The sequence below is a fragment of the Pelophylax lessonae genome, assembly GCF_965119305.1.
Source record: "Pelophylax lessonae genome assembly, chromosome: 4".
NCBI lineage: Eukaryota > Metazoa > Chordata > Amphibia > Anura > Ranidae > Pelophylax > Pelophylax lessonae.
Window position 1 is genome coordinate 450,074,702 of NC_138771.1, and position 14,002 is coordinate 450,088,703.

General features: G+C 40.2%; 1 protein-coding gene across 1 annotated transcript in view; it reads left to right on the forward strand.

Annotated features, from left to right (window-relative positions):
- LOC309552694 (E3 ubiquitin-protein ligase RNF213-like) overlaps positions 1-14,002 on the forward strand; it is a gene marked incomplete at its 5' end in the record, with an annotated part of 1,269,694 nt that overhangs the window by 1,192,337 nt on the left and 63,355 nt on the right. Inside the window, one exon of the mRNA XM_082253620.1 lies at positions 3,138-3,312. Within this exon, the coding sequence (XP_082109746.1) occupies positions 3,138-3,312 (175 nt within the window). The remainder of the gene's footprint in view (positions 1-3,137; positions 3,313-14,002) is intronic.

Here is a 14,002-nt window from a genome sequence, read left to right on the forward strand (position 1 = left end):
ACTCATTGTCATGTTCAAGAAACCAGTTTGAGAGGATTTGAGCTTTGTGACATGGTGCATTATCCTGCTTGAATTAGCCATCAGAAGATACATACCCTGTAGTCATAAAGGGTTGGGCATGGTCAGCAACAATAACAATAGTTAAAATTATGCTCAAATGATACTAAGGAGCCCAAAGTGTGCCAAGAAAATATCTCCCACATCATTACACCACCAGCATGAACTGTTGATACAGGGCAGGATGGATCCATGCTTTCATGTTGTTTGTGCCAAATTCTGACCCTACCATCTGAATGTCGCAGCTGAAATTTAGACTCATCAGGCAACGTTTTTCCAATCTTCTATTGTCCAGTTTTGGTGTGCCTGTGTGAATTGTAGCCTCAGTTTCCTGTTCTTAGTTGACAGGAGTGGCACCCTGTGTGGTCTTCTGCTGCTGTAGCCCATCTCCTTTAAGGTTCGCTGTGTTGTGCAATCAGAGATGGTATTCTGCATACCTTGGTTTAAATGATTGGTTATTTGAGTTACTGTTGCCTTTCTATTATCTCAAACCAGTCTGCCCATTCTCCTCTGACCGCTGACATCACCAAGCCATTTTTAGCTACACAACTGCCGCTCTCTGGATATGTTATCCTTTTTGGACAATTTTCTGTAAACCCTAGAGATGGTTATGCGTGAAAATCCCAGTAGATCAGCAGTTTTTGAAATACTCAGACCAGCCCGTTTTGCACTATCACCTATGCCATGTTCAAAGTCACTTAAATCCCCTTTCTTCCCCATTCCGATGCTCGGTTTGAATTTCAGCAAGTCATTTTCACCACGTCTAGATGCCTAAATGCATTGAGTTGCTGCCATGTGATTGACTGATTGGCAATTTGTGTTACCAAGCAATTAAACAGGTTTCCCTAAAAAAAGGGGTCAGTGAGTGTATATTGCTAATAACAAGTATTCAGATATTTTCTTTCATCACTTAGCTTTCACTGTAAAAGGACAGCTGTACCCTGAGTACCATGAACAAGTCAGTTTCTGTGCTCGCCACTTTGAGCACAATCTAATAACAGAAATGTGCTATTGTTTTCATAGCCTGTGTTAAATATACAGTATATGGTTCATGTACATTTCTGGGAAATGGAGACTCTTGAGACAGTCAATACACTTTCTTTGACTTAACCACTTCTGGACCCGATGGATTTACCCCCTTAATGACTAGGCCATTTTTTGCGATACGGCACTGCGTTACTTTAACTAACAATTGCGCAGTCGTGCAACGCTTCACCCAAATCAAATTGATGTCCTTTTTTTTTCCACATATAGAGCTTACTTTTGGTGGTATTTGATCGCCTGTGCGATTTTTATTTTTTGTGCTATAAACAAAAAAAGAGCGACAATTCTGTAAAACGGCAGCGGCTGTCGGCAATCGGTTAAAATTGTCACTGTAATTGGCAATACATCAATGATCAGTTCTTTCAAAATGGTTTTGGGCATTCTAAAAGCAAAATGTTCTGTGTTGTCATTATCCAACAGTTTTTTCAGAACCACACAAACAACAAGTCAAACCTCATTGTGTATTATCATTAGGATAGCTGCCTGCACATTCCTATTGGAGGGGTGTAACGGGGTATTATTAAAAAAATAGGTCTCAGCTAAAAAATTTTGCAAATGTGGAAGCTGCACCCACACATCAAAGTGCCTCTGTATAGAATTGTGTCACACTAATCTATGACAACAGCAATCTGGGACATACAGTATATATATATATATATATATATATATATATATATATATATATATATATATATATGTGTGTGTGTGTGACGCTAATTCCAGGAGGGGTCACTGAGAATGACACTGGTTCTCCCACAGTACAGAGGCTGCCTGTCACAAGCAAAGTTTCATGCACACCAACAATACAGGCTCAGTCTGGGGACTGTCTTCTTAGAATTTACTGCTGAGTAACTTGAAACAGGAGTGGGGATCAAGGGGTTCAGGATATTCCAAAACAATCAATAGGAGAACAGACTTCTTAGCACAAATCTTTATAGTTGCAAACACAGATGAAAGTCCCATTGTAGGTCTTACTCACAATGTTCCAGGAGCAGACTGCCACCCAGCTTCCACAGGTAGTTGCTCAGTGAGGGAAGTAAAATATCCTTCTCTAGACCAGGACTTCAGGACAATGCCACAGTTTAGTCTTTTCCAGGCCCTCAGCTTAATACCTGCTGATGCCCAAGCTGCATTTTTTGTTTCAATATAGCTGCCTCGTAGGGGCAGCAGCCATAGGAGAACTGGAACCCTCCCCGAAGAGTAAAGAACCCTTTGCCCAGGCCTCCCAAACATTTATCACCTCCCCAGCCACCTTCTGGACACTTCCTTCCAGGAATAAATGGGGAAAGATAAATATTCATACTGGACATTTGACTCTTCCTGTCCTTTATTCTGGAGGCTTCTCCCAGAACCAGGTTGGAGAAATCAAACACTAAGCTAGGGAATCAAAGACTAAGCTAGGGAGTCAGACAAAAACAGTAGATCACTGCTCCACTGGCTGCAATTAAGCCAAAAAGTAAATATAGCCTAGCAGCCTAATATAAGGAGGACACTACATCTAGCAATTAGTACATTGAGAAAAAGTTTACTTGGAGATAACTTAATTCTCAAAAGTAGAGAAAATCATAAGAAAAAAACTATTCCAGGTCAGCTTGAGACCTCATGTAATAAAAAAAAAAAAAAAAAAAAAAAAAAAAAAAAAGGAAAGTGGCAGCCACAAACTCAGTTCATAGCTAGCTTTAAAGTACATATAGTTTTCTCTTTCTGTTTTGTTACAAATCATCCAAAGAAGTGGTTGATATAATCTCTCCAGTATGTTTCAGGACTGCCCAAGACTCTAGGGGACATTAACGCAGGTTTTCCAAATTAGCTTGACTGCAGTACACCAAACTCTTCACAACGCATTAGAGAAGAAGTCAAATATCTGTCATATTTCCACAATTTACAGTTTGAACATCATCTGTTTATTCTTGTGATCATTACTCATATCACCACCAATACAACAATTGAACACAATATTGAACTGGGGAAGTCAAATACTGTTTACGTTTCTAAAACACTTATGATAATGTGAATAACTGTTCTTTTGATTACAGAACATCAAGAACATAGTGAAGCCTGCAGTTGAAGATGTTATGAATTTCTGTTTCCATCACATTGAAAGAGATTTAGAAAATCTGAAAAACAGCCTTGGAAAAAGTGCTGATGACACAACGACTGTTGTACATCTCATATTTCACCAAATGACAAATCTGCAAAAACGTGGATGCCGTAAGTTCATAAACAGTGCTTTTTCTATTGACATAAGAGTATACTTGGTCATACATTATCCATTATACTTTACTTATGCAGCTGATCTGAGAAACACTATGATAATCTACAAGTGTAATGGATTAACCACTTTACCACCGGAGGATTTTGCTGTCTTCCGTCCAGGCCACTTTTTGCGATTCGGCGCTGTGCGACTTTAACTGACAATTGCGCGGTCGCGCGACGCCGTACCCAAACTAAATTTACGTCCTTTTTTTCCCACAAACAGAGCTTTCTTTTGGTGGTATTTGATCACCTGTGCGATTTTTACTTTTTGCGCTATAAACAAAAAAAGAGCGTTTATTTTGAAAAAATAACAATATTTTTCACATTTTTTTATATGAAATTCCCCCCAAAAAAAATGTAAAAATCAAATTTTTTTTAAATTTTTGGCCAATTTGTTTTCTGCCACCTATGTTTAGTAAAAAAAATCGCAATAAGCGTATTTTGATTGGTTTGCGCAAAAGTTATTGCGTTTACTAACTAAGGGAAAGATTTCTGTCATTTTTGGTGTTTTTTTTTTAACGCGTAATGGCGGTGATCTGCGATTTTTTTTGCGGGACTGCGACATTGCGGCGGACAGATCGGACCCTTGACTGACATTTTTGACACTTTTGGGGGTACCAGTGACATTTCTACAGTAATCAGTGCTATATATATGCACTGTTACTGTAAAAATGACACTGGCAGGGAAGGGGTTAATTTTATTGGAGAGGGAGGGGTTAATGTATGCCTGGTGCTTACTGATGTGTGGGGGGGGGAGGTGACTGAGTGACACAGGGACAGATCGGATGTCCAGCTATGCTGAACACTCCGATCTGTCAGTCCCTGTCACTATGGAGATCCGCCCGCTGTGTTTACACACAGCGGGCGGATCTCCAGACTCGATCCCCGACGGCAATCGCCGCTGCTCCTCCGCTGGCCCGACTCCCGCTGTGAATGAACACAGCGGGAGCGAGCCTCCGGCGGCGCGCGAGCGCCGCCCACAAGGGGCGGAGTCCAGCGACGTAGGTCTACGTCGATGGACGGGATCGCGGCACTTTGCCGCAGTAGCCTCCATGTGAGCGGAGGTAAAGTGGTTAATATTATTAATATTAAAATGATTCAAATGTCCTCAATGGTAGTCTCCGAGGTTAGCATACATGCTTGGGACTCTTGTAACCACATGATAATTAAAAAAGTACTGGGGGCAGCATTAAATCCTTCTAGAAGAGTGCATAATATGAGTGAAGAACTTTTTTTTGTCTCCTGCCAAGGGATCTCTCCATGTATGACTAGTTTACCAGTTCAAGCCTAGTTAAAAAAAAATAGCAAATAATTCTGCTTTCAGTTTATTCCTAATGTTTGAGTAGAACTATAGGCAAAACCTTTTTCTTTTTTTTTAACATTTTGGATTGAGCAAGGGAGGGTTATAAACCCTGTAAGATTTTTTTTTTTTTTTTTTCACCATCTGTGTCCTATTGCAGAGATTTACCTTCACTTCCTGTCCCACAACCAAACAGGAAGTGAGAGGTAATCCCTGCAAATGAAGGGAATTTCTTGTGGACCCCCAGGTCACCAGAACTAGTGTCCCCATTGGAAGATTTCCCCTCTATTATTTTTCTGGGGAAAATCCAAATTATGGGATTTTCTTTTACTTTCACTTTCAATGATAATGGTAAACAGGACAAATAGAGAGGGTGACTCTCTTAACAGGGGCATAAAAAGCAATAAAAACTGATAGGTGTTTTGTTGCTAGGGAATTGTTAGGGAAATAAACTATGCATGATATACTTATATGGCATATTTTCTTTACATAATAAACACATTTTCAGGCAAAGTAAAAACTGATGCCAGCATAAAGAAGGCTGTATCTCGTTTGCGTTAGTGGAATAGGAAAAACATCATGTTATTGATACTAAAATGAAATAAGAATTATTAGTGAAAGACCCTATGTACATTTTACATTAAGTTATGTGTGCAGCATCCCATTAGTCAAATGGATACATAGGGCCTAATTCACTAAGAATAAGGAGAAGAAATAGTAATTCTACATTTAATTACTCCCCATTAAAACAACTGAGACCTCAACTAGGTGAACATGTGAATGGAAAAGTAGGAGTACAAATAGGCAAATATGAATTAGTGAATTCCAAATCGGCATAGTCACGGTTCCATAACTGGCAATTGTCAAAGATTTTCCTATATGAAACTGCACTGCAGTATTTAGCTATGATCATGTGCGTACATGTATGCCAATAAATATGGGGTTGCTCTACCTTGTGTGTGGCTAGTTTGTTTTCTTCTTTTGCTAACGAATGCTGTTCTGAACAATTATTACAGAGTAATGTCTGCTATTCCATGAGGTTACATGTAATTATTATTTACAGTTACATATCTGTTATATGTTAATTTTTTTTTTTTTTTTCATGTTACATTTATTTTTAGGAGATTAAAGAGTTCTAATTTTCTATGTTTATTGTTTAATCATTCTAAACTATTATTATTATTATTAGGTCTAACTGTGCTTAGCACATTGGCTTAGTGGTCTGCGCTCATGAGCAAAAAGCTCTTAGGTCATGAGTTCAAATCCCAACCATGCTAAATAGTGGCAATTAGGTGTTTGCCTATTTTCAGCATACTCTACTGTTTAAAATTTAAGCGGGTGATAACATGCTTGGAATTTGAGCCCATGGTCTCAGTCTTTCTAGGTAGGAGTGCTACCCACTAAGTCTTTGAGATGAGCACACATATGGAGCACATATATGGTTAGAATATACAGTAGTACCATGATTAACAAATTAATATAGATCAAGAGAATCAATATTCCCCTAAAATACAAATGCAAGATCATTGCTAAATCATCAAAAAGTAGTAGATGTGACTTGTTTTGCTTCTTTTGCTGATATTTTAATTATTATCATTGATGTAAGAGATATATCTCTACTCTATATATGTAAAAGTTTTTTTATGTCTAATTCGTATTTTATGAAAATGTTGAGTTCTATGTATATATGCTCATTCTGTAATCATGGTACTTATTTATATTCTAGGTATATTTGTACTCAGCACAGTGGCTTAAACTTTAGCACTTTTAGCTAGCAGTACTTAGATCACGAGTTCAAATCACACCCATGCCACCACCTCATGGCAAATGCATATGTGCTTTGGCGAACGCATAAGTGCCATCAGTGAGAGATACATTTTATCACCCTGATGGCTAATATGCTTTTGCCTACGCACATATGCATTCACCATTTAAACTTTAGGGAGGTGATAGGTAGCATAGGTTGGATTTGAACCCATCACCTGACTGTGTCTGGATCAGAGCGCTAAGAATTAAGCCACTGTGTTGATCAGATTTATACCTAGAATATATATAGTAGTAGTACCATGATAAAAGCATAAACATATATAACTAGAAGTCAACATTCTAATAAAATTCTATTTAGACATTAACAATTATTTATCATATAATAAAGTCCTGGTTTGGATTGGGGGGACCCCCACGCAGATTTTTTTTCCGATCAAATTTGTGTTGTTGTGGCAGGCAGCACAACTCCACTCCACAAAGCTACGTAGAGTTCCCTGGACACAATTCAGAGCTACCCCTAACTTTCTAAATTTTACTAAAGTGGATTTGTACTTTGAAAATGTTTTTGCAAAGCAAACAAGGATAAGAAATAGTTAGCAACTAGTTCATTTTAGGTGGCCATACACTATACATTCTCATTGTACAAACTCTGTACAATCTCTTTTAGATTTACCAAAACCATATAAAGGGAGCACACACCTGCTATCCGATCACTCTGTATCCAATCAGGCAGGCCCTTGCACGACATAAATGATGGCAGATCTGAAGGAGATTGTACAATCAGGTTGTATAGTGAATGCTAAACTTAACAGAACCCAGCACACGCTTCTCATGTTTTCAATACTACAGCTCTATCCATATAGGCTGTTATCTGATCTCTCATTCCCTGCACTCTCCAAATGAGCAGATCTATGCAAGATTAATTTAAGACAAAACAGAAATGTCTGTATTTAGTGAGACCAGTGATCACTGATTAATTGTATTAGAAAAACGTGCACCTAGTTGGGGGAGGTTGGGATCTGCTGGAAGGAGAGAACGCAGCCACAGGTGTATGCTAATGAGGTCAGCTCATTAATTCCTTCCTGTGTCTTATGGTGGGCAGATACTATACGAAACATCAGCTGAAATGCGGCCATTTGGACAGTTTGTTCTTTTTTCGAATAGTTAATGGGCATGAATCGGTAATCGGTTGTGACGTTTTCACTTATCCACCACCAAACCGGACATGCTAAACGATGTTACAGGCAGCACAATGTTTTCCATGGCTTCTGTGGACCCTTTCACGTCTGTCACATGTGCTCAGGGTGAACCTGCCCTCATCTGTGAAAAGCACAACACTGCCAATTCTGGTGTTTATTGGCAAATGCCAATGGAGCTCGACAGTGATGGGCAGTAAGTACAGGGCCCACTAGAGGAAGTTGGGCCCTCAGGCCACCCTCATGAAGTCTGTTTCTGATTGTTTTGTCAGAGTCATTCACACCAATGGACTGCTGGAGGTCATTTTGTAGGGCTCTGGCAGAGCTCATACTGTTCCTCTTGCACAAAGGAGCAGATACTGGTCCTGCTGATAGGTTAAGGATCTTCTTTGGCCCTGTGCAGCTCTGCTAGAGTAACTGCCTGTCTCCTGGAATCTCGTCCATGCTCTTGAGACTGTGGTGGGAGACACAGCAAACCTTATTGCAATGGCACAAATTGATGTGCCATCCTGGAGGAGTTGGAATGCCTGTGCAATCCCTGTAGGGTCCAGGTATCACCTCATGCTACCAGTAGTGACACTGACCCTAATCAAATGCATAACTAGTGAAACAAAGTCAGAAAAGATGAGTAGGGAAAAATATTTCAGTTGCCCCCACCTGTAAAACCATTCTGTTTTGGAGGTCATCTCATTGTTGCCTATCTAGTGCCCCTGGTGTTAATTTCATTAACACCAAAGCAGCTGAAACTGATTAACATCCCCCTCCACTACTTAACTGACCAGATCAATATCCTAGGAGTTTAATGGACTTGATGCCATACTTTGATTAAAAAGTGTTCCTTTATCTATCTATCTATCTATCTATCTATCTATCTATCTATCTATCTATCTATCTATCTATCTATCTATCTATCTATCTATCTATCTATCTATCTATCTATCTATCTATAATATATATATATGTGTGTGTGTGTAGAGAGAGAGAGAGAGAGGGAATAATATCTGTTCCAAAAACAGGAAAACATTACAAATTACTAGCATTGTTAAAAAAAAAAAAAAAGAAAGGAATAAGAAGCAATATAAAAACCCAGCAAGGACAATTTATTATAGGAATTAAAGAATTCACCTCAAAATTAAAATGTATGTTTTTGTGGAAGTAACAGTTATACAAACAGAATCAATGGTTGACACTTGCATTTATATATAAATAGTACATAGTTTGCTAGCTCTCACAAATTCACACTAGTTAGGCATTCACACATTTCAGAATTCACTATAGCATGGGGCTAAAACGAAATGAGAGTAGGTTTGTGACTAGTTTTCTAGTCTGGGCATGCTCTGTTGTGTCAGTACAGAATTCTAAAAACGGTGAATTTATCACTTCTCAGACTTTCAAGCATATTTCTTCTTTCACAACAATATTTCAAGAAATTTAAAAGCAGATTATCCCCAAACAATATACCACATGTTTAGGAACCATTTAATCTATGAGATTAAGCACTAAACATTTTTTCCATGTGCAATTAACCTGCTTTTAGCACGACTACTGATTTAGACGGTCACTGATTTATGTGACCTATAGAGAATTTAATTTTGTGACTATTTATTTACCACATGCTATAGTGAATAACGTTTCTGACTAGTGTTAATCGTCTTCTATGGATTTTAGTAACTTTTGACCATGTTCACCCATTTGCCAACTGCTATTGTGAATTAGGCTCATAGCATCAAACAGTGGGACCTTGGTTTCCAGCATCCATAAACATACTTAAGTCAATACTGCCATCTAAAATCACAATTTATTGGCATCATAAAAGGCATATAGAGGGCATCCACCCTCACAAACGAATAAAAAACTCTACCACCATATTACATTAACTGTCCGACCACCATAACAGACCAGCCACTTCTGACTAGTGTTGAGCGAACACGGACTGTATTATTCGTGTTCGTACCGAATAATTGGATTTTTTGTACCCGAACACGGACACGGACACTTTACTGTATGTTCGGGTAAAAATCCGTGTTCGGTCGTTTTATTTCCGGGTTTTGCATGCTTTGGCGCTCTTTTCATGGCGGGCTTTCAACAGCCAATCAACAATCGTTTAACTGGTGTGCCTTAAGCCATCCCAGCCATGCCTGCAAATGTCTCAGTAGCTGTGATTGGCCGTCTGAAGCATGTGACCAAGTCTTTATAAGTTCGAGGCAGCCGCAGCGGCGTCATTATGCTGCTTAGATTCAGGGACAGAGCACACATCAACGTGCTGGCTGCTGATTAGGGAAAGATAGGCAGGAAAAAACCATTTGTGTCCGGATAGAATTGAGGGACAGGTCGGAGTGTTTAGGCAGGGCGAGTTGTAGGCATTTTAGGGATAGAGTCTGCTGAATTATAGGGTCAGTGTCTTCTACAAACTACAATCGATATTGCTGTGTGGGGGGTGGGGTGAATCTGCACTCAATCCTGATCTACGATCTCTTCTCAATCCTGTTAGGGACAGAGTCTGCTGAATTTTAGGGAAACTGTGTTCTACAAACTACAATCGATATTGCTGTGTGGTGTGGGATTGGAGATAGGCAGGTGTCAGTGATCCACATCCATTTTTCTGTGTGTGAGCTGCAGTGAACACAATCTTTTTGGGCTGCAGTGAACACAATCTTTTTGGGCTGCAGTGAACACAATCTTTTTGGGCTGCAGTGAACACAATCTTTTTGGGCTGCAGTGAACACAATCTTTTTGGGCTGCAGTGAACACAATCTTTTTGGGGTGCAGTGAACAAAATCTTTTTGGGGTGCAGTGAACACAATCCTTTTTGGTGTGCAGTGAACACAATCTTTGTGGGGTGCAGTGAACAAAATCCTTTGTGGGGTGCAGTGAACACAATCTTTTTGGGGTGCAGTGAACAAAATCCTTTTTGGGGTGCAGTGAACAACATCCTTTTTGGGGTGCAGTGAACACAATCTTTTTGGGGTGCAGTGAACAAAATCCTTTGTGGGGTGCAGTGAACACAATCTTTTTGGGGTGGAGTGAACAACATCCTTTTTGGGGTGCAGTGAACAAAATCCTTTTTGGGGTGCAGTGAACAAAATCATTTTTGGGGTGCAGTGAACACAATCTTTTTGGGGTGCAGTGAACACAATCTTTGTGGGGTGCAGTGAACACAATCTTTTTGGGGTGGAGTGAACAACATCCTTTTTGGGGTGCAGTGAACAACATCCTTTTTGGGGTGCAGTGAACACAATCTTTTTGGGGTGCAGTGAACACAATCTTTGTGGGGTACAGTGAACAGAATCTTTGTGGGGTGCAGTGAACACAATCTTTGGGGGGTACAGTGAACACAATCTTTGTGAGGTGCAGTGAACACAATCTTTGTGGGGTGCAGTGAACACAATCTTTGTGGGGTGCAGTGAACACAATCATTGTGGGGTGCAGTGAACTCAATCTTTGTGGGGTACAGTGAACACAATCTCATACTTCTGAAGGTTTGAGGGTGCTGCCTGTTCCATACTCCCCCTACTCCTCATCTAGCCTTTTAGGGGTACAAACAATAGTAATTGGGGCCTAGTGTGGTTGTGTACGTGTGATATACATACACTTTTTTGGGATCATATTTTCTATTCCGCTATTTAATCAAAAACCTTTGGGGATCAGTTAAATTGGGGGATAGTCTGTGTTGGTACGTGTGAGAGAGATCCACCTTTCCAAGTTGTTGGGGTTCATCTCATACTTCTGAAGGTTTGAGGGTGCTGCCTGTTCCATACTCCCCCTACTCCTAGCCTTTTAGGGGTACAAACAATAGTAATTGGGGCCTAGTGTGGTTGTGTACGTGTGATATACATACACTTTTTTGGGATCATATTTTCTATTCCGCTATTTAATCAAAAACCTTTGGGGATCAGTTAAATTGGGGGATAGTCTGTGTTGGTACGTGTGAGAGAGATCCACCTTTCCAAGTTGTTGGGGTTCATCTCATACTTCTGAAGGTTTGAGGGTGCTGCCTGTTCCATACTCCCCCTACTCCTAGCCTTTTAGGGGTACAAACAATAGTAATTGGGGCCTAGTGTGGTTGTGTACGTGTGATATACATACACTTTTTTGGGATCATATTTTCTATTCCGCTATTTAATCAAAAACCTTTGGGGATCAGTTAAATTGGGGGATAGTCTGTGTTGGTACGTGTGAGAGAGATCCACCTTTCCAAGTTGTTGGGGTTCATCTCATACTTCTGAAGGTTTGAGGGTGCTGCCTGTTCCATACTCCCCCCTACTCCTAGCCTTTTAGGGGTACAAACAATAGTAATTGGGGCCTAGTGTGGTTGTGTACGTGTGATATACATACACTTTTTTGGGATCATATTTTCTATTCCGCTATTTAATCAAAAACCTTTGGGGATCAGTTAAATTGGGGGATAGTCTGTGTTGGTACGTGTGAGAGAGATCCACCTTTCCAAGTTGTTGGGGTTCATCTCATACTTCTGAAGGTTTGAGGGTGCTGCCTGTTCCATACTCCCCCTACTCCTAGCCTTTTAGGGGTACAAACAATAGTAATTGGGGCCTAGTGTGGTTGTGTACGTGTGATATACATACACTTTTTTGGGATCATATTTTCTATTCCGCTATTTAATCAAAAACCTTTGGGGATCAGTTAAATTGGGGGATAGTCTGTGTTGGTACGTGTGAGAGAGATCCACCTTTCCAAGTTGTTGGGGTTCATCTCATACTTCTGAAGGTTTGAGGGTGCTGCCTGTTCCATACTCCCCCTACTCCTAGCCTTTTAGGGGTACAAACAATAGTAATTGGGGCCTAGTGTGGTTGTGTACGTGTGATATACATACACTTTTTTGGGATCATATTTTCTATTCCGCTATTTAATCAAAAACCTTTGGGGATCAGTTAAATTGGGGGATAGTCTGTGTTGGTACGTGTGAGAGAGATCCACCTTTCCAAGTTGTTGGGGTTCATCTCATACTTCTGAAGGTTTGAGGGTGCTGCCTGTTCCATACTCCCCCTACTCCTAGCCTTTTAGGGGTACAAACAATAGTAATTGGGGCCTAGTGTGGTTGTGTACGTGTGATATACATACACTTTTTTGGGATCATATTTTCTATTCCGCTATTTAATCAAAAACCTTTGGGGATCAGTTAAATTGGGGGATAGTCTGTGTTGGTACGTGTGAGAGAGATCCACCTTTCCAAGTTGTTGGGGTTCATCTCATACTTCTGAAGGTTTGAGGGTGCTGCCTGTTCCATACTCCCCCTACTCCTAGCCTTTTAGGGGTACAAACAATAGTAATTGGGGCCTAGTGTGGTTGTGTACGTGTGATATACATACACTTTTTTGGGATCATATTTTCTATTCCGCTATTTAATCAAAAACCTTTGGGGATCAGTTAAATTGGGGGATAGTCTGTGTTGGTACGTGTGAGAGAGATCCACCTTTCCAAGTTGTTGGGGTTCATCTCATACTTCTGAAGGTTTGAGGGTGCTGCCTGTTCCATACTCCCCCTACTCCTAGCCTTTTAGGGGTACAAACAATAGTAATTGGGGCCTAGTGTGGTTGTGTACGTGTGATATACATACACTTTTTTGGGATCATATTTTCTATTCCGCTATTTAATCAAAAACCTTTGGGGATCAGTTAAATTGGGGGATAGTCTGTGTTGGTACGTGTGAGAGAGATCCACCTTTCCAAGTTGTTGGGGTTCATCTCATACTTCTGAAGGTTTGAGGGTGCTGCCTGTTCCATACTCCCCCTACTCCTAGCCTTTTAGGGGTACAAACAATAGTAATTGGGGCCTAGTGTGGTTGTGTACGTGTGATATACATACACTTTTTTGGGATCATATTTTCTATTCCGCTATTTAATCAAAAACCTTTGGGGATCAGTTAAATTGGGGGATAGTCTGTGTTGGTACGTGTGAGAGAGATCCACCTTTCCAAGTTGTTGGGGTTCATCTCATACTTCTGAAGGTTTGAGGGTGCTGCCTGTTCCATACTCCCCCTACTCCTAGCCTTTTAGGGGTACAAACAATAGTAATTGGGGCCTAGTGTGGTTGTGTACGTGTGATATACATACACTTTTTTGGGATCATATTTTCTATTCCGCTATTTAATCAAAAACCTTTGGGGATCAGTTAAATTGGGGGATAGTCTGTGTTGGTACGTGTGAGAGAGATCCACCTTTCCAAGTTGTTGGGGTTCATCTCATACTTCTGAAGGTTTGAGGGTGCTGCCTGTTCCATACTCCCCCTACTCCTAGCCTTTTAGGGGTACAAACAATAGTAATTGGGGCCTAGTGTGGTTGTGTACGTGTGATATACATACACTTTTTTGGGATCATATTTTCTATTCCGCTATTTAATCAAAAACCTTTGGGGATCAGTTAAA